General features: G+C 39.4%; 1 protein-coding gene across 2 annotated transcripts in view; it reads right to left on the bottom strand.

Moving 5' to 3' along the window:
* olfm2a (olfactomedin 2a) overlaps positions 1–19,386 on the bottom strand; it is a 176,590-nt gene that overhangs the window by 39,414 nt on the left and 117,790 nt on the right. For both annotated transcript variants that reach the window (XM_022668003.2, XM_022668001.2), the window contains exon 2: positions 5,453–5,602. In XM_022668003.2, coding sequence (XP_022523724.1) covers positions 5,453–5,602 — 150 coding nt within the window. The remainder of the gene's footprint in view (positions 1–5,452; positions 5,603–19,386) is intronic.

Genomic DNA, 19,386 nt, shown 5'->3' on the forward strand with positions numbered 1-19,386 from the left:
AGCTGTGTAACCCCACCCATCCCCATAGGTTTCAATGGCAAAACAAACAACTTTTTTCAATATACTGTAATTCTACCTCCATTATTTAAATGCAAAAGCTAGTGTAACCTCTGCTTATATTGTCAATTTTTTTATATCCCCACAGAATTAGTTTTTTAAAACGTTATTCAGCTCTATTAAAAAAGGTGTGGTTATTGTAAAACGGCTGGTTATGGGTGGGACCAATAACAGACCGTCAGCAAATAGAGCTATTCACTGTATACCTGTAACTCTACCTCTTCACAACTTTACTACTTTAACTGATGCTCTAAAACACATTAAGAGACAAGAAATTCAAGTAATTAACTCTTGATGAGTTCAGCACAGCTGTTAACTGAAGGCCTGAATGCCAGGTGACTCTTCTTCATAAAACTGACTGAGAAAATTCAGCAGAGATGTTCAAAACTTTTTTATGTTTACTTAATGAGGCCTATTAATCTACTAAAGAACCCTATATTTTGCTTTAATTTTTATATACAGAACAACAATGTAAATGTAATTTGTTTTGCAACCAGATTACATTTGATCTCTTATGCAGAGTGAACTGAATATGTTGCAAAAGGACAATAATGGCAGAGCTCAAAGGGTTAACACTCCCTTGATAGTCAATTCATGCCAGCGCGCCGCATTTAACAGCATCGATTGAACTGCAGTTCAGCATTCACCTATTCACCCGTTCTACAGCACAGCTGTTCTTTCAGTCCCTTTATCCCTCAGCTTTTACTCCCTCACTTCCACTCTTCCTTTACCCTTCACTCTTTACATTAAAGAGATGAAGAAGAGTTCTTTACACCACTGTCATATATAAAAACCCACCTTTAGTTCCCTAAAGAACAGTTCAAAAGAAATATATTTCAGTATTTCACAACCTAATTTCATTCTAAAAGAACTCCATAGATTGTAACCACTGCTGGTTCACTGATGGACAGTTGTGGGTTAGTCTAACCACAACAAGATGGGTTGGACATAAAACCCATACAATTGTCGCATTATACTTCGCAAATGGCGATGTCAGCACATGTGGCTTGGGATGATTGTCACATTATACTCAGCAACTGGGGATATTGATATATGTGGACTGGAACAGTTGTTGCATTATATTCTGCAAGTAGGGATTTTGGTATATTTGGGTCGGGATGATTGTCAATTGCATTATTGCATGCAGAATTGAGCCAGATGTGGTTTATACTCAGAAACCGGAGAGCTGGCAAAACTGATATGGGCCAATTCCCATATTATACTCAGCAAACAGGGATATTGGTATATGTGCCTTGGGCCAATTGTCGCATTGTACTCAGCAAATGGGGATGTTGGCACAAGTGGCTTGGGCCAACTGTCGCATTATACACGGCAAGTGGGGATATTGGTATATGAGGCTTGGGCCGATTGTCTCATTATACTCGGCAAACTGAGATATTGATATACAAGTCTCGGGATGATTGTCGATTGTAATATACCCGGCAAACGGAGGATGCTGGAACACATGCAGCCTTTATCCCTGATGTGAGCTAAGCATTCGGGCAAGAACTGTCGTGTTGTACTTAGCCCAAAAATGGCCTGAGTGATTTTTGCTACCTGAGTTGATGTAGAGTGACCCAGCCTTTTAGCTTCTATCAATTTATTAATATTCTGTGCCTCTTCTGGAAGATGCAGGAGCTTCAGTACTTGGTCATATTAAGCGGTGAAAATCCCACAGTGTTTGGTGGTGGGCAGAAGTCATGTCAAGGCCTGTAAGACTACCCAGCTATTAAGGCAGCGGCTGGATAACACAAAGCTTACCTAGCTTAATGATCCGGCAGGCTTAGCCCAGCGCGTGCGTATAAAAAAATAACCTGGTATTTTTCTGAGTCTGTGAACATTTCAGTGCTTTTTCCCTTTACTTAGATTCCACAGCACTGCTCCCGAGAATCCTCCCGGCACCATTATTATTTTAAGAGTGGAGGTCTGTGCAGTTTCACACTATATTTTCAGAATTCTTCAACCTGAACGGTCGGAAGTCAATTTCAGCGCATGTCACTGCGCCGCTGGGTTGGCCGACTATGCAGTCGGGCATTTATTAGATTGCGTGTCATCCCAGTATTAGGGAGATTGAGTGTGTGTGTGTGTGTGTGTGTGTTGAATGAATTTAGAAGGGAAGCGTGCAGAGTGTGCTCCATTTCTTGATTCGCGGATTATTTTTAACAATTTTTCCCCTGCTTTTCTTCACCTAGTCTTAGTCTAATGGGTGCGATGGGAAAAAAGACTACAACTCTAAGGCTGAATGAATCCAATTTCATGGCTGTATTTAGGACGTGGCCTCTTTTAGGCGCACGCCTGCTTCATGTACCCTCACAAACTTTCTCTAATAGAGAACAGAGGTATCTAATGATTTGGCACTGTCACATAATGATTGCTGCTTGTATTTGCATCTGTGTGTATGTGTGTGTGAGTGTGTGAGAGTGTGTGTGTGTGTGTACAGCACTAGCAGTTTAAAATGCTTTATCTGTAGCTACACCTCTGGAAAAGAAATAAGAGAGAACTTAATTCAAACGATAAATTTCTTTGATTTTACCAAATTGAAAACCTCTGGAATATAATCAAGAGGAAGATGGATGATCACAATCCATCAAATCAATCTAAACTGCTTGATTTCATGCACCAGGTTTGACAATGTTATCCAAAAGCAGTGTGTAAGACTGGTGGACTGGTGGAGGAAAACATTTCCAGAGCTGTATCATCATTACATCCAAACGTAGGAAGTTTTACGCCATTTTAACACAACCTATGTCTATATTTTGTATTTTATAAATTAGGTCACGATAAGAACTTTACTTTATCTAGAAGCAAAAAAACAAAAAAACAATCAACTCAGTGACAGACTCAATAAAAATCTCCATCTTTTTTAGAGGTGAGACAACAAACAATCCAAACAAATAACCCCAGGGGTGGAACTAATCAAAATCCTCATTTTTATCTAGAGGCAGGACAACAGAGAGTCAATCACAGTGCTAGAACCAATCAAAATCTTCATTTTATCTAGGGGCAGGACAACAGACAGTCAGTAGCAGTGCTAAAACCAATCAAAAGGGGTGGTTCAACAAGCATTCAATCACAAGTTACAGAAAATTCAACAATCTATATGCGGGCGGAACAACAAACAGTCAAATCTAGTAGTGGAACCAAACAAATCACAATTTTATTTAGTAGTGGAACAATAAACAGTCAATCCCAGTAGTACAACCAATCAAAAACTTCATCTTATATGGGGGTAGGGCAACAAACAGTCAAACCTATTAGTGTAACCAATCAAAATCTCGATTTTATTTAGTGATGGAACCATCAACAGTCAATCGTAATAGTACAACCAATCAAAATCTTAATTTTATCCAGTGCAGGACAATAGACAGTCAATCTCAGTAGTAGAACCATTTAAAAATTTCATTTTATTTTGAGGTTGGAATACGTACATTCAATTCCAGTAGTGAAACCAATCAAAAAGTGCTCATTTGCAGTGAAAAACAAAAAAACAATACAAACCTCCATTTTATATGGGGTTGGGAGAACAAACAGACAAACCTAGTAGTGGAACCAACCAAAATCTCAATTTTATTTAGGGGTGGAACAATCAAAAGACAATCCTAATAGTACAACCAATCAAAATCTCAATTTAATTTGGAGGCTTGACTACAGACAGTCAATCTCAGTAGTGGAACCAATCAAAATCTCAATTTTATTTAGTGGTGGAACAATCAAAAGTCAATCCTAATAGTACAACCAATCAAAATCTTCATTTTATCTAGTGGCTGGACAACCACAGTCAATCCCAGTAGTATAACCAATCAAAAATGTCATCTTATTTTGATGAGATTGGTGGGAACACAAACCATAACTCCATTTTATCTAGGGGTGGTTCAACAAGGCGTCAATTGCAGTTACAGAACCTATAAAAAAGTCTCAATTTTACAGTATATGGGGTGGAACAATGAACAGTCATTCTTAATAGTACAACCAATCAAAATCTTTATTTTATCTAGTGCAGGACAACAGACAGTCAGTTGCAGTGGCAGAAACAATAAAAATCTATATTTTTCTTGGCAATTTCCCAATTTCCCAAATACTAAACATAATTTAACACAAAGGAATAGTATATTTGTTAACTGGGTCGATGTTCTGTTTATATTCCACACTGAAATCCAACAAATGTCACTGGCGGAGTTTCGTACTGCTGCTATGAGAGTAAGACAGTATTTATTCTTGGTTCTTCAGAGATTAGACAGCAGAGTTATTTGTCTGAACAGAACCCAGTGAACCCCGTAAACTCACAGGGTCAGAACAAACACTGACTGTTATGATAACGTTTTACAGGAGATCCAGCTCCGACACAGGCTTTAGTTTTTCACGCCGGCTGGTCAGAACCTACAACTGAGCAAATATTTTCACATCTCCTCACTTTATTCTTCCTGCTGATATGCTGGAGTCAGCAAGTGCTGTACTGAAGTGTACTTCAGCTTCCTGTAAATAAGTGGAGCTTCAGGATTAAACAAGATGTGGAACAACATGTTACAGCGTTTCCACCAAACAAGACAGAGATGGTGGTAAATGGTGGTGTAAAAAATAAAATAAATTGGGATGTTGTTCATTTGAGATGTTGTAAATTAAAAATGGTAAAGTAACATTACTGTATTCAAAATTCAACATTTTCATTTACTTTGGTTACTTTTGTTTTTTTGATTTCATATGGTTAATAAATATGTAGTTACACATTAATAACCATCTAATAACAGTGTAACTACTAGTGAATTACCTAATAACACAGATCTATTACAGCTGCACAAATAAAAATACAATATGCTCCCTTCTGCTTACAAACACTAATGTGGGAGGGGCTAAACATTCCTCAAAATGACTGAAATAAGATTCATGGCAACTCCTACTGGCAATAACTTTGAAATCTGCCTTAGGGTTAACAGAGGCTTCTCTGTGGGTTTGTGTGTGTGTGTGTGTGTGTGTGTGTGTGTGTGTGTGTGTGTGTGTGTGTGTGTATGTGTGTGTGTTAGGGTTGCCACTTTTTTTAGAAATTAAAAATAACCTCTCTATTACAATAAAGAGAAAAATTAATTATCACAAGCCGTCAAACCAATCTGAACTGCTTGAATTTTTGCACCAGGAGTGAGTAGCATAAAGTGATCCAAAAGCAGTGTGTAAGACTGCTGGAGGAGAAAATGATGCCAAGATGCATGAAAACTGTGATTAAAAACCAGGGTTATTCCACCAAAATTGAATATTTAGATTATTGAATATTTCAGCCATTTCCCATTTTCTGCAAATACATGCTCTAAATTACAATATTTTTATTTGGAATTAGTGAGTGAGTGAGTGAGTGAGTGAATGAGTGAATGAGTGATGTTTGGCCTGTGTGTTCGACAGCCGTCACCTTCTCCATGAGCTGGCGGAGCTGTCTGCTGCGAGGGTCTCGGTTACACATGTTCTGGGCCGGCGCCACCACCGTGCAGATACACTTCCCATCTGCATCCTGCGCCGAGCTGTAGATCTGCCAGCCCTCCTCCGGGCTCGGGTACAGGGCCTGCAGGGAGGAGGAGAAGATGGAGGGAGGTAAACACCATGTTCAGAGCTTAGACTGCTCAGTTCTGATCACTGTTTCTGGATCCGGGAACACTGGTCGTGATGTCCAGACGTGATGTGAGGTTGGAGCCTGTGGTTGGTTCTAATCCCCTACTTGTTTTGAGGTTTGACATCTGCCATTTACTACTACTGGTCCATAAGAGCCCCCCCCCCCCCCCCCCACACACACAAGTGCATTTAATCTAAATGCATTTAAAAGTCATTTATTTGACAATAGTTTTGTTTCAAATTAAATATTTTTATTTTTGTTACAATTTTATTTTTATTTAAAAAAAGTTAAATGTTAAATATGTCAAATATTAAATACAGGGCTCTAAACTAATGTTTTGCACTGGTTGCGCAGGAGACTTTTATTTTGACAGGTAGCGTAGTGGATTAGCTGCACTGGCTAACAGCTAACCGGAGACACTAACTGTATTTCCGAGCTGAATTAATCACTGTTTTTTTTTTTAAATAACAGATTGATTTCTTAGTGCTGGTTACAGTGGGTAGGATTTGAGGTTTGATATTTGATGTGGATTATGGCTGTAGTTCACTTGAGATTAAATTTAGTTATTAGATTCACAATTCTGGAATGCAGCTGATGGCCCAATGCTAGCTAGGCTAACATACTGCAGATGTTAATGGAGATGACTAATGGCTAACGGCTAACTGCCAATGCTATTGGTATTTAAGAACTAAATTGATCACTGTTTTTAACAGCAGACAAGTACTGGTTAGTGTTTGTAGATCATGTAGTTTTACTTTAAGTAGTTTTGAAACCAGTATTTTTACAGTTTTACCCCAATTTACAAGGCTAATTACCCAACTGACCCATTATCACTGGTGATGCCCCAACACAAGGAGGGTGAAGACTAGCACATGTCTCCTCCAATACATGTGAAGTCAGACTCCGCCTCGGGTTCAGAGGAAAGCGCAGCGACTCGGTTTAGATACATGAGCTCACAGATGCAGCCTTGTGCTGATCGACATCACCCTAGAAGTGATGAAGTGAAAGAGTGCCATCTACTGTACCCACCCAGAGAGAGAAAGGTTAATTGCGTTCTCTCAGGGCTCCGGCAGCTGATGGCAAGCCGCATGACCAGGATTCGAATTCGAATCATGGTGGCAGCGCCTTGAAACTTAAACTTTTACACAAGTATTTTAAAGCCTAGTATCTACAGTATACTTCTACCTACAGAGTAATAATTGAATGGGAATACTATTGATACCTTTGCTGTGTACTCAAATCTTATGTACAGTTTATACAGTAGCGTAGGGAAATAAAGCTGCAGGCTGCAGACGTTTGAAATACGAGTTTTTACGTCAATAAAGACAACATCAATTAATGATAAAGAGCCTTTTGCCAGCCAGACAAGGACGATGCTGAGGTTGCGTCCCTTGTGAAGAAAAAAAAAAACACTGTGTGGACCAGACTGTAGAAAAAAACGCATGCAGAGCGCTTTTCCTGTCCCTTCCATTAATGGACTAAAACAGGGGTATTCAACTAGAATTCACTATGGTCCAGTTAGAGAAAATTTTGCCAGGCCAAGGTCCGGACCGTCGCTATTTTTAACTTTTAGTGTTATGATTCAGTATTATATACTGTATTATATACAGTATTATATACTGTATACTGAAAGACAAAACAAAATACACATACTAGTATATTTCAACAATATGTATTGTTTTAAAATTTAAATAAATGACATTATGAACCTATCATTAAATAAATGAACTTATCGAGTCTATTAATGTGAATCTGTATGTTAGCTTTGTTTCAAAATGCTTTATTTATTCTATTTAATTTTATTTATATTAGATTTGCGCCTGCCTGTCATGATTATTACATGAATGACAAATCATACAATGTGTGGAGAAATGTTTGTTGAACTTGACCAAAATATCAGCTTTTTTAAAAAAAAACAGCAGTTTTATTTTATTTAATATTATTACTGTATCAGACTTTATTATGTAGTGTGTAAAACTAATGTGGGAAGTTGCCAATGCTTTTTGTCCCGTGGGGGTTGCCTTAGTTTTGAGGTAGGGTTGTTTTGGGATTAAAGAGAGCGCGTCTGCGAGCGAGGGAGGGAGGGTTTTTTTTCTTGCTGAGTTCTGATCAGGTGGAGTAAAGTGGAATATTTTGCACTGTTGTCTCGGTTGTTTCTTTTTAATTCCTCCAAGTAACACCGCTAGGTTACATTACTGTTAATATGTTTTTATTAAGGTAGTATTTTTATTTATTTTTCTGGTGCGCACCATCTGTATTAGCTTTTCTCGCTTTATTCTCCGACTTCTCACCGCCTGTCTCAATGCCCGCGTGGCTCCGCGCGGCTCCTCGCGCTCGCATCTGCACAGCAGATGAGGGCGTTTGGTGATTTTACAGCACATGCGATTGGTCTGTGTGCTTACTGCGCTGCACGTAAACCATAAAGACAATAAACGTTCCGCCGCTTTAAATGAATACGGTCAGAATTAAATCCTTCTCTCTAGTTTCGGTTTGGGTCCGGATCGGACAACGTCTGGGTCCGGACACGGACCGCGGTCCGCCAGTTGGTGACCTCTGGACTAAAATCACACACAGCCAACAACACTCACGCAAAGGGCAAGCATTCATAACTGTCCAAGCTATTCTTATGAAAGCCGGCATTTGCAGCCTTTGAGAGGAAGTTCACGCAGAATGAGGAACGGGGCTAATGACTGTGGGTCCGGCTCAACGTCGTCAGACCCGAGTCTGGAGACGAAGCACCGGGGAGAGAAAGTCCAGACGGTGTCTGACTCTTGTAGCCCCGGGCCCTGCAAGCACCTTCATCACAACAGAGAAGAGAACAGTGTGGACACTGGAACAGTGCGTGAATATGTGCACTAGTGCATCTCAAAATATAGAAATATAGAATAGAATAGACTTGAAAAGTTACTTTATTTCAGTAATTCAGTTCAAAATGTGAAACTCATAAATTATATACAGTAGATGTACAGGGGTTGGACAATGAAACTGAAACACCTGTCATTTTAGTGTGGGAGGTTTCATGGCTAAATTAGAGCAGCCTGGTGGCCAATCTTTATTAATTGCATATTTTTGCACCAGTAAGAGCAGTAAGAGTGTGAAGGTTCAATTAGCAGGGTAAGAGCACAGTTTTACTCAAAATATTGCAATGCACACTATAACATTATAGTTTAAAAGAGGACAAATTGTTGGTGCATGTCTTGCTGGAGCATCTGTGACCAAGACAGCAAGTCTTTGTGATGCATCAAGAGCCACGGTATCCAGGGTAATGTCAGAATACCACCAAGAAGAACCAACCACATCCAACAGGATTAACTGTGGACGCTGTAAGAGGAAGCTGTCTGAAAGGGATGTCCGGGTGCTAACCCAGATTGTTTCCGAAAAACATAAAACCACGGCTGATCAAATCACGGCAGAATTCAATGTGAACCTCAACTCTCCTGTTTCCTCCAGAACTGTCCGTCACCACAATAAATTATTGTGCTCTAAAACCAGGTGTTTCAGTTTCATTGTTATTAGCTGTAATCCATAATTATCTATATAATGGGTTTCACATTTTGAATTAAAGCAACTTTTCAATGATATTCTTTTCATTTTTTGAGATGCACTAGTACGAGATGTATTCGTAAGTGTGTGTATATATATATATATATATATATATATATATATATATATATGTGTGTGTGTGTGTATATGTGTGTGTGTATCAGTCTAGTAGGTCATGGAGCAGGTTTCACTCTGTATTTTTAGGTCTGTAATCTTTAGAGCCATTTTAGGTGATGTTTCAGTTTTTTTTGTTTGTTTTTTTTCGGGGAGGATGGAGGTTTTGATGCTGAAAATAGGAAGGCCGAGCTGCCCAACTTAAAAATGCTCTGGAACGGAGAGTAAGGTAAGACCGCAGGGGAGAGAGGGGGAGGGGGAAGAGGGGGAGAGAAAGCAGAGGACGGGAGGATAGAGAGAGAGAGATGAGAGAGAGATGAGAACAGTTAAAAGAGGGAAGGAGAGAACATTATTAAAAACGTTACAAAGTCTGCCTGAGATTAAAATCACTCTTTTTCTTACCCTATTAGTTTAATCTATAATCTTTAATCTATAATCTATAATAATCATCTATTTAATGTAATGACTTTTGCCTACCTCTTCTGACTTGACTATGATGTCAGAATGCACCAGTGAGTGGAGAAAGATATAATCCAATAATACCAACCAATAATTAGCCTCCTCTTCTCACCACCCACACACACAATGAACACAGTTAGACCTCAGGTACATTCATTTATTTCTGATACTATATAGAATTAATAGGTAACTAAAGAGACCACTTAAAAATTATGAGTTTCTTTTAATTTTACCAAATTAAAAATCTCTGGAATATAATCAAGAGGAAGATGGATGATCAAAAGCTGATCATCAAACCAAACTGAACTGCTTGAATTTTTGCACCAGGAGTGAAGCAGCATAAAGTTATCCAAAAGCAGTGTGTAAGACTGGTGGAGGAGAACATGATGCCAAGATGCATGGAAAATGGGATTAAAAATCAGGGTTATTCCACCAAATATTGATTTCTGAACTTATAAAACTTGAATGAATATGAACTTATTTTTAACTTTCCATTATTTGAGGTCTGAAAGCTCTGCATCTTTTTTTTTGTTATTTCAGCAATTTCTCATTTTCTGTAAATAAATGATCTAAATGACAATATTTTTATTTGGAATTTGGGAGAAATGTTTTCTGTAGTTTATAGAATAAAACAACAATATTAATTTTACTCAAACATAAACCTATAAATAGTAAAATCAGAGAAACTGAAGTGGTCTCCTAATTTTTTTTATTAATCGTATTATTCTGGTGAGGTAAAGAGGCAGATTGTCTGAGTAGAGGACACGTTTAACGGTTGTCAGGATGGTTTTATAGAATTGAAATGTTTTTTTGATTTTTTTTTTAGATCCTGTTATAATATGCATTTATTGTGCAGCTGGAAGTAGTGAATGCAGCACAGACCACGTATGTAAACAGCATGGAGCAGCAAAGAGAGCGTTTGTTAAATAAGCAGATTTTCTGAGTAGAGGACACGTTTAAAGGTCGTCAGGCTGGTTTTATAGAATTTAACTGTTTTATTTGATGTTATTTAGATCATGTTATAATATGTATTACGCATTTTATTATTCTGATGAGATTAAATATGCAGATTTCTTGAGTAGAGGGCACGTTTAAAGGTCGTCAGGCTGGTGAAGAAAAGACATGTAGATGGAGAAGGAGATAGAATGCAGGAGGAGGTGAAGAGCGACTGGCAGCAGTGACAGGAAGTGACAGAAAGCTTCGCTAGCACGCAGGGTGGTAGGTACTTTACACTCCTATCACATAGTCCTCCTGTCCCCTGAGACATTTTAATCTGATGTGGGGGGGAAAGAGAGAGAGGGAGAGTGGGTGTAGGGGGTGGGGTGAATGGAATAGAGGGTCTCGGTACGCTTCTCGCTGTACGTTGCTCGTCCTGCGCTCCATCCATCTCCGATGGCATTGCTCGAATGGCTCCTTTCAATCTGGCTTTTATTTCCCCTGTCTTCCTCCGTCATGTGTGCGTATACATTAGGCTGAGTGCGGGGACGTGTCTCCGGCGCGGGTCTACGTGCACACCGCTTCTAATAGGATTAATATGAAAGGAATCCATCCTGACCGTTCCCCCGAGTGCAAACAGCAGCTCCATTGATTCCAAACATCTTCGTTTTCCTGCCAGGACCAAGCCGATTAAAGCCCCTGCCTCCTGACAGCAGCTTTTATCTTAACCTCATTGTTTTTTAGCTACACCAGCGCTACAATCTGAATCTGCACAAATCCAATTTTGATCGAATCAGATTTGAGAGGTTTAAACGCTCGTATATCTGGTCTTACATCAGATACATATCTGATCCACAGTCATTCAGACATATTGAGGACTGTAAGATCATAAATTGACATTGACAAAAAAGTGAGATACACACTCTGAGAAAAAGCTCTGGAAAAAATGAAGAGATCCCTTTAGTTTCACCGATTTCGATTTTGCTATTTATAGGTATTTGTTTGAGTAAAATTAACATTGTTGTTTTATTCTATAAACAACAGACAACATTTCTCCCAAATTCCAAATAAAAATATTGTCATTTAGAGCATTTAATTGCAGTTCAGAAATCAATATTTGGTGGAATAATCTTGGCATCGTGTTCTCCTCCACCAGTTTTACACACTGCTTTACTCCTGGTGCAAATATTTAAGCAGTTCAGTTTGGTGGTTTGATGGCTTGTGATCATCCGTCTTCCTCTTGATTATATTACAGATGTTTTCAATTTGGTAAAATCAAAGAAACTCATTTTATGTGAGCTAAACTGCTGATAAGGCGCAGTTAAATCCGTGCTTTTATGTTTTTTGGATACAATCCGGGTTAGCACACGAACGTCCCTTTCAGACAGCTTCCTCTTACAGCGTCCACAGTTAATCCTGTTGCATGTGGTTGGTGCTTCTTGGTGGTATGCTGACATTACCCTGGATACCGTGGCTCTTGATGCATCACAAAGACTTGCTGTCTTGGTCACAGATGCTCCAGCAAGACGTGCACCAACAATTTGTCCTCTTTTGAACTCTGGTATGTCACCCATAATGTTGTGTGCATTGCAGTATTTTGAGCAGAACTGTGCTCTTACCCTGCTAATTGAACCTTCACACTCTTCACGCTCTTACTGGTGCAATAATGTGCAATTAATGAAGATTGGACACCAGGCTGCTCCAATTTATACTCCAATCAATAACAAGGTTGTGGGTTTAATACCCAGGTCTTCCACACTACCACGAATGATCATTTGCTCCAACACCCTGCTGGATTAGCTGGGATAACGGTGGAGAATTTGATGTTGTTGGAAGTCAATGTAAAAAGAGTTTATTTCAGATTTTGAATCATTTCTATTGGTCCATTCGTTAAGAGATTTTGATACAGTGTAAGGGATCGTTCGGGTGTTCCATTGGACAGCAATGATATCTTGTACATGGGCAAGCTTTTTAACCAGCATAAAAACAGCAAGAAAACCAAGCTGGTTGACCAGCATGACCATCAAAAAAAAATTTTTAATCACATGAAACAAGCAAAATTAGCAAAAGCTGGTTCCAAGCTGGATTTTTCTGCAGGGTAAAGCAAACTCTTCCCTAGCTAATTCTCAAAAATGTTGCCTCAAGGCTCTCAAGGACACCATGCATAAATGGGCATATTGCCTTGTCGTATCCATTTGTATTGCATTATTTATTTTTGTTAAATATTTACCCTTGTATTAACTAAACATTACGATTTAATATTAACTAAAAACGTATTAACTAAATATGTGTTTATCGATTTTTATGTAACTGATAATTCCACCGAAAAAGAACATGAGGGTGAGTGGTGAAGCTGCTGAATTCTACGCTATTGAACGAGCTCTGGGCAGCTGTAATGAACTCAGTGGTCTGTGACAGAAAGCGTCAGCTTGCATTCAATCCAACCTCGTTAATATTCCACTCATACACAAATATAAATATATATTTATATATATCGGGATGAAATAGAGAATAGAGTTTCTCCTTTCCTGACATGCAACAGATTTATCACTGAATTATTCCACATATTACAAACTAAATCACTTGATATACATCCTCAGTCGCATACAAAAGATAATATAAGCAAGGTCATTCAGTGACAGGAACAGTGAGTGAGATACGGTGAAATGAAACACGGCACAGGCAAAACATCTAGGCTACAGTTAAGGAGGTAAGGAAGAGCTGTCCTTAAATGATGCCGTTAATGATACGATTGAAGACTGGTCTGTCTGACTGGTCAATAAAGGCTGCAAAACACAAATGGAATCCATTAGAAACCATTAAAGGTCTCCGTTGGGTCTTGGTGGTTTAATTACAGTGTCTAGTGGTCAGTGAATGTATTTTGTGTTTACCCAATGGACTGATTTTAAAAGGTAAAGGATCCTAATCGTTTCTCTAACAGATGACCTGTGACTGACCCTGAATTTATGGATTGGTTTCCTAAAAGGTATCCTAAAGACCTATAGATAACAGTTTTTGCTGTTTGGCCTTGAGTAGATAAACTAGAGCCCAGAAAATCCAGTTCGTTCTGCCCAAAACCCAACAAGACTCACCCCATAAACTGTCATTATGACCTCGAGCCCGAGCCTGATTTAAACCCGACGTTATTATTTGCTCCTTGCATTTCCGCCAATTCGCGCCATTGCTGTTCACTGTAGTTTTCCTGATGGTGGACTCATGAACATTAACATTAACCAATTTGAGAGAGGCCTTCAGTTGCTTAGGAGTTACCCTGGGGTCTTTTTTTTTGTGAATTCGCCAACTATTGCACACCTTGTTCTTGGAGTGATCTTTGTTGGTCGAGGAGGGTAACAATGGTTTTTAGGAAGTTTTAAGAAATCAGTTCAGAAATCAATATTTGGTGGAATAACCCTGATGGTTTTTAATCACAGTTTTCATGCATCTTGGCATCATGTTCTCCTCCACCAGTCTTACACACTGCTTTTGGATAACTTTATGCTGCTTTACTCCTGGTGGCAAAATTCAAGCAGTTCAGTTTGGTCTGATGGCTTGTGATCATCTATATTCCTCTTGATTATATTCCAGAGGTTTTTTAATTAGGTAAAATCAAACAATATTTTTTTTTTACTCCAGAATATATATAAATATATGTATATATATATCCCGTTAGACTGTATAATAATGAATAGAGCTTGAATTGAGACACAGGGCTTGTCTCCACTAAAGCTTCCTCCACCCTGCAAGTAACCTAATCACCCACTTACCTCCAACATCCTCCCAGCCCGGCCCACAGCGAGCCGTCCCCTTAACCCCTGCCTTGTCCCGGCTCCGCCGCACCTGCAGCTTCCTGTCTAAACCTGTCAGCCGAGCTTAAGCTGCAGATCCCTCGCCTCCGGCGGCTCGCGGTCATGCTCCGCAGCCTCTCGGCCCAATAAAGCATCCCATCAGTCACCTGAGCTGCTCACGCTCGGCGCACGTGAGCCCGAGCGGGCGAGCCGGAGAGCCGGAGAACCGGCGGGGAGTTTTGTGCACTTTTTTTTTTTTTAATAAATGTGTTCCGTTCATTAATGTTGCATAAATGTTGAGTTTTAATTTAGGAGCTGATTAGATTCTCCCCTGGACTCATTACCACCCACCGCTTACTCGTTCCAACGCAATTTCCCCCTCGCCTGCTGGAGGAGACAGAGCAGGGGCATATGTGATTTTCCTTTTTCTTTTTTTAACATATAAACCTGCACCCACGCACACGGAAACCACTCTCTTAGCTCTGAATTGCACATACAGCTCTGAAAAAAAAACAAAAAAACCTAGAAACCACTTAAAAATCATGTTTTTCCTTAGTCCTATAGTCCTATAGTCAAGAATATATAATCAAGAAGAAGATCAACATGTTTGATCACCACTGAACTGCTTCTGAATTTGGCACCAGGCAGATATTTTAGGCCTAAAAAGTTATCCAAAAGCAGTGTGTAAGACTGGTGGAGGAGAACATGATGCCAAGATGCATGAAAAAAACTGTGATTAATGAAAACCAGGGTTATTCCACCAATGATTGATTTCGTAAAAAAAATCTAGAACCACTTAAAAATTATGAGTTTCTTTGATTTTAACAGAAAAAAAAACTCTGGAATATATTCAAGAAGAAGATCTAGATGGACAATCACAAGCCATCAAATCAAACTGAACTGCTTGAATTTTTTCACCGGAAGTGACTTAAAAAGTTCTCCAAAAGCAGTGTGTAAGACTGGTGGAGGAGAACATGGTGCCAAGATGCATGAAAACTGTGACTAAAAACAGGGTTATTCCACCAATGATTGATTTCTGAACTCTGAACTAAAACTTTATGAATATAAACTTGTTTTCTTTGCATTATTTAAGGTCTGAAAGCTCTGCTAGTGCAGTTCTTCTCTTTCTGATGGCAGACGCTGTACATTGACCATCAACCATGAATTTATGCATCTACACCCTTCTTTCTAAAGGTCTCAGATACCTCTTTGGATCTAGTCATGTGATCCATTCACTTCAATAATCAGAAGAACCTGGCCAACAGTCTACTGTCATGAATTCTGTTTGCACTGTTTAAATAGCACCGGTGCTTGTAAATATATTTATGTTGATGGGTGTGGAAGTGAGGTGTGTTCAGGCGTATTGCTATCTTGGCAATGGAAGCACAGGTGTTATAAAGTCTTTTTCGACTTGATAAAACACAGTGGATCAACACCAGCAGATGACAGACATGTCTCTCCAAACCATCACTGATCATCAGTAAATTTCACATTTCATTTGTAAATCAAGGGAGCAGAGTCTGGAGGAAGAGTGGAGAGACACACAGTCCAAACTGCTTGAGATCTGAAGCTGCTAGTGTTCAGTTTCCACCAATCAGTGATGGTTTGGAGAGACATGTCATCTGCTGGTGTTGATCCACTGTGTTTTATTATCAAGTCTAAAGTCAGTGCAGTTTTGTTTTCCCACAGAATCTTACAGCACTTCATGCTTCCCTCTGCTACTGACAACTTTTATGGAGGTTAGGATTTCATTTTCCAGCAGGACTTGACACACTGCCCAAACTGCCAAAAGTACCAATTGTTTTTCATGTAGTATTCAAATTTTCTGAGACACTGATTTTTGGGTTTTCATTGGCTGTAAGCCATAATCATCAACAATGAAAGAAATAAACACTTAAAATAGATCACTCTGCGTGTAATATACCTAGACTAAAGTGTCTTTGTTTGTGGATGACGCAATTGAATTTCAGCAGCAAGCTTTTAAAAATGAAACAAATGGTTTTATATATATATATATATGTGTGTGTGTGTGTTTGTACCAAGTTAAAGCACAATGCACAAAGCGCTAGGCTGCCTCCGGGTTTCTCAGGGCATCTCCGACAGGTGGGCGGCTGCAAGGCCAGTGCATTAGAAGCATTATACGCGTTATTGAGTAGTATACGCTATCGAGTAGCCTAGATAAGGACCTGGGCTCACCGGCCGTCAATAGAAGGCAGTCACTAATTATAGCACTCGAGCTGTGGGCTGAATCGCTGGAGCTCGTACACAAATACGGTATTATTTGTCCGTCCAAACGGACGGTTCCGTGTGCGTGATGTGGGAGTCCAAACAATGGGCCATTAAGCGAAGTGTGAAGAAAACGGCGGGTCAGAAATCAATCTGGCTTAGTCACTGAAGTGGAGATGACATCACTACTGAATGGAGAAGGAAAGAGCAAGTAAAAAAAGGGACGGGGAGACGGAAAGGACCGCCGCATGAATCATCCGTCCACCGGGACTCGCACTCGCACGTCCCACGAGCCCAGTTAACACACAGCCTGTACTCCACGCCTCTGTCCTCCAACACACAGAAATGTCACGCAGAACTCTGGAGAAAAGGACACAGTAATGGCTTTATCAGCCAGAAAGAGAAGAGACAAAGAGAACAAGATCTGCAGGAGGATGACCGAGAAACTAAGAGAGGGAGAGAGAGAGAGAGAGAGAGAGAGAGAGAGAGAGAGAGAGAGAAAGATGCTGCAGATAGGGATGTGAAAAAAGCGGGAGGGATGATGAAGATACCAGGGAGCTGGAGCGATGAGAGAAAGAGATGCAGATCAAAATAAAGAAAGCACGATTTTATCAGACAAAGAGACTGAAAGAAGATGAGAGAAGAAGAGGACAGAAGAAAGAACACAAGGAACAAGAAGACTGTAGAAGAGAAGGATTACAGAAAGTTATAGAAAGAAGGAAGTGTTAGAAAGCTGAGAAGAGATAAAAACGGAAAACAGAAAAGAAAATATGAGACAAGAACATATGGGACAGGAAAAGACAAGAATAGACAACCCCAAAACAGAAGAAATGAGACAAGAATAAAACAAAGAGAGACAAAATGAGCTACAAATTAAAGAAAAAACGACTAAAGGAAAAATAAAAGGAGACAACTTGAGGAGAGACAAGAAAAGAAGAGATAAGAAGACAAGAAACTAATCCAGATGTGCAAAAAAAAGTTAGAAACGAAAGAGAACAGCCTTGAAGAGAAATATAAAGAGACAAGAAGAGAAGAAATGAGATAAAAAGAGAAAAGACAACATATGAAAAGTTAAGAATAGAAGAAAACAGACTAGAGGAGAAATAAAAAGAGACAAGATGAGAAGAAATGAGGTGAAAAGACAAAAGACAAGAAAACAAATTTAGAAATTTAAAAATAGAAAAGAAGAGCCTAGAGAAGACATATAAGGAAACTAAGGGGATGCTAAAAAGATGATGTACATAGTGAAAGAGAACAAGAGAGAGACAAGACAAGAAAATAAGCAAGATGAATCAAAAAGCAGAGTCGAAAACAAAAGAGAAGAGCCTGAAGGACAAATATAAGGACAAGACAAGATAAGAAAAAAATAGATGAATAGAGAAAATACAAGATAAGAAACGTTGAGAACAGAAGAGAAGAGACTAGATGAGAAATGAAAGAAGACAAAATGTAAGAAAAAAAAAACTAAGATGAGCCAAGAAGAAAAGAGAACAGATGAGATGAAAAGAGGAGACAGACAGTAAGAAATGATACAGAAACTGAGGGGACTGGGGAGATGCCAAAAAAAGGAAGATGATGTAAATAGTAAAAGAGGACAGAGAGAGAGAGAGAGAGAGGGGGGAGAGAGATGAAGAGGAGGAGGTGATGGAGGAGAGCTGAGGACAGAGAGTGATGGACGGGCAGCAGAATGAGAGCAGAGTGCAGCGGAGGGGAGAAGGGGGGACGGGGAGGGACGGGGGGGACGGTGGGCTCTGATTTCAGAAGTCATGTGGCATTTCTCTCTCACTCAGCCCTACCTCTGCCAACCACTGACACCAGCTCAATTACAGCCAGCGCCCCGAGGACCACCACAGCACTGCTGCACTTTAGACCCCTCCCCCAACCTCCTGTCTCTCTCTCTCTCTCTCTTTCTCTCTCTCTCCATCTCTCTCTCAGTCTTCTGAGTTTTATTGAATAGGATCTGCTGGCAGAGCAGCAGTAATACAGTATTTGCCAAAGTTAAAAAGCATTAACTGGGCACTGCATAGATTAGTCAACTAGCCAAGCAACACATCACACATCCACTAGTTGGCGCTGTGGGTCAGTGCCTGATTTCAGCAATGCAGAATTCTAGCATACTAGTGAATCTCAAAATATATATATATATATATATATATATATATATATATATATATAATATTATTGGAAAGTTACTTTATTTCAGTAATTCAGTTCAAAATGTGAGACTCATATATCATATAGATGTGTTATTGTTGATGATTTTTGCTTATAGCCAATGAAAACCCAAAAATCAGGGTTTAAAAAAAAAATAGAATATTAGAAGTAGAATAAGACCAATTGGTACTTTTGGCAGTTTGAGCAAGTCCTGCTGGAAAAGGAAATCTGCAGTTCCATAAAAGCTGTCAGCAGCTTATAAAATATTTTGTGGGAAAACAAAACTGCACTGACTTTAGACTTGATAATAAAACACAGTGGATCAACACCAGCAGATGTTGCACATGTCTCTCCAAACCATCACTGATTGGTGGAAACTTCACACTAGGCCTCGAGCAGTTTGGACTGTGTGTCTCTCCACTCTTCCTCCAGACTCTGCTCCCTTGATTTACAAATAATATGTAAAATTTACTGATGATCAGTGATGGTTTGGAGAGTCATGTCTGACATCTGCTGGTG

The sequence above is a fragment of the Astyanax mexicanus genome, chromosome 3 (assembly GCF_023375975.1).
Source record: "Astyanax mexicanus isolate ESR-SI-001 chromosome 3, AstMex3_surface, whole genome shotgun sequence".
NCBI classification, from domain to species: Eukaryota; Metazoa; Chordata; class Actinopteri; order Characiformes; family Acestrorhamphidae; genus Astyanax; species Astyanax mexicanus.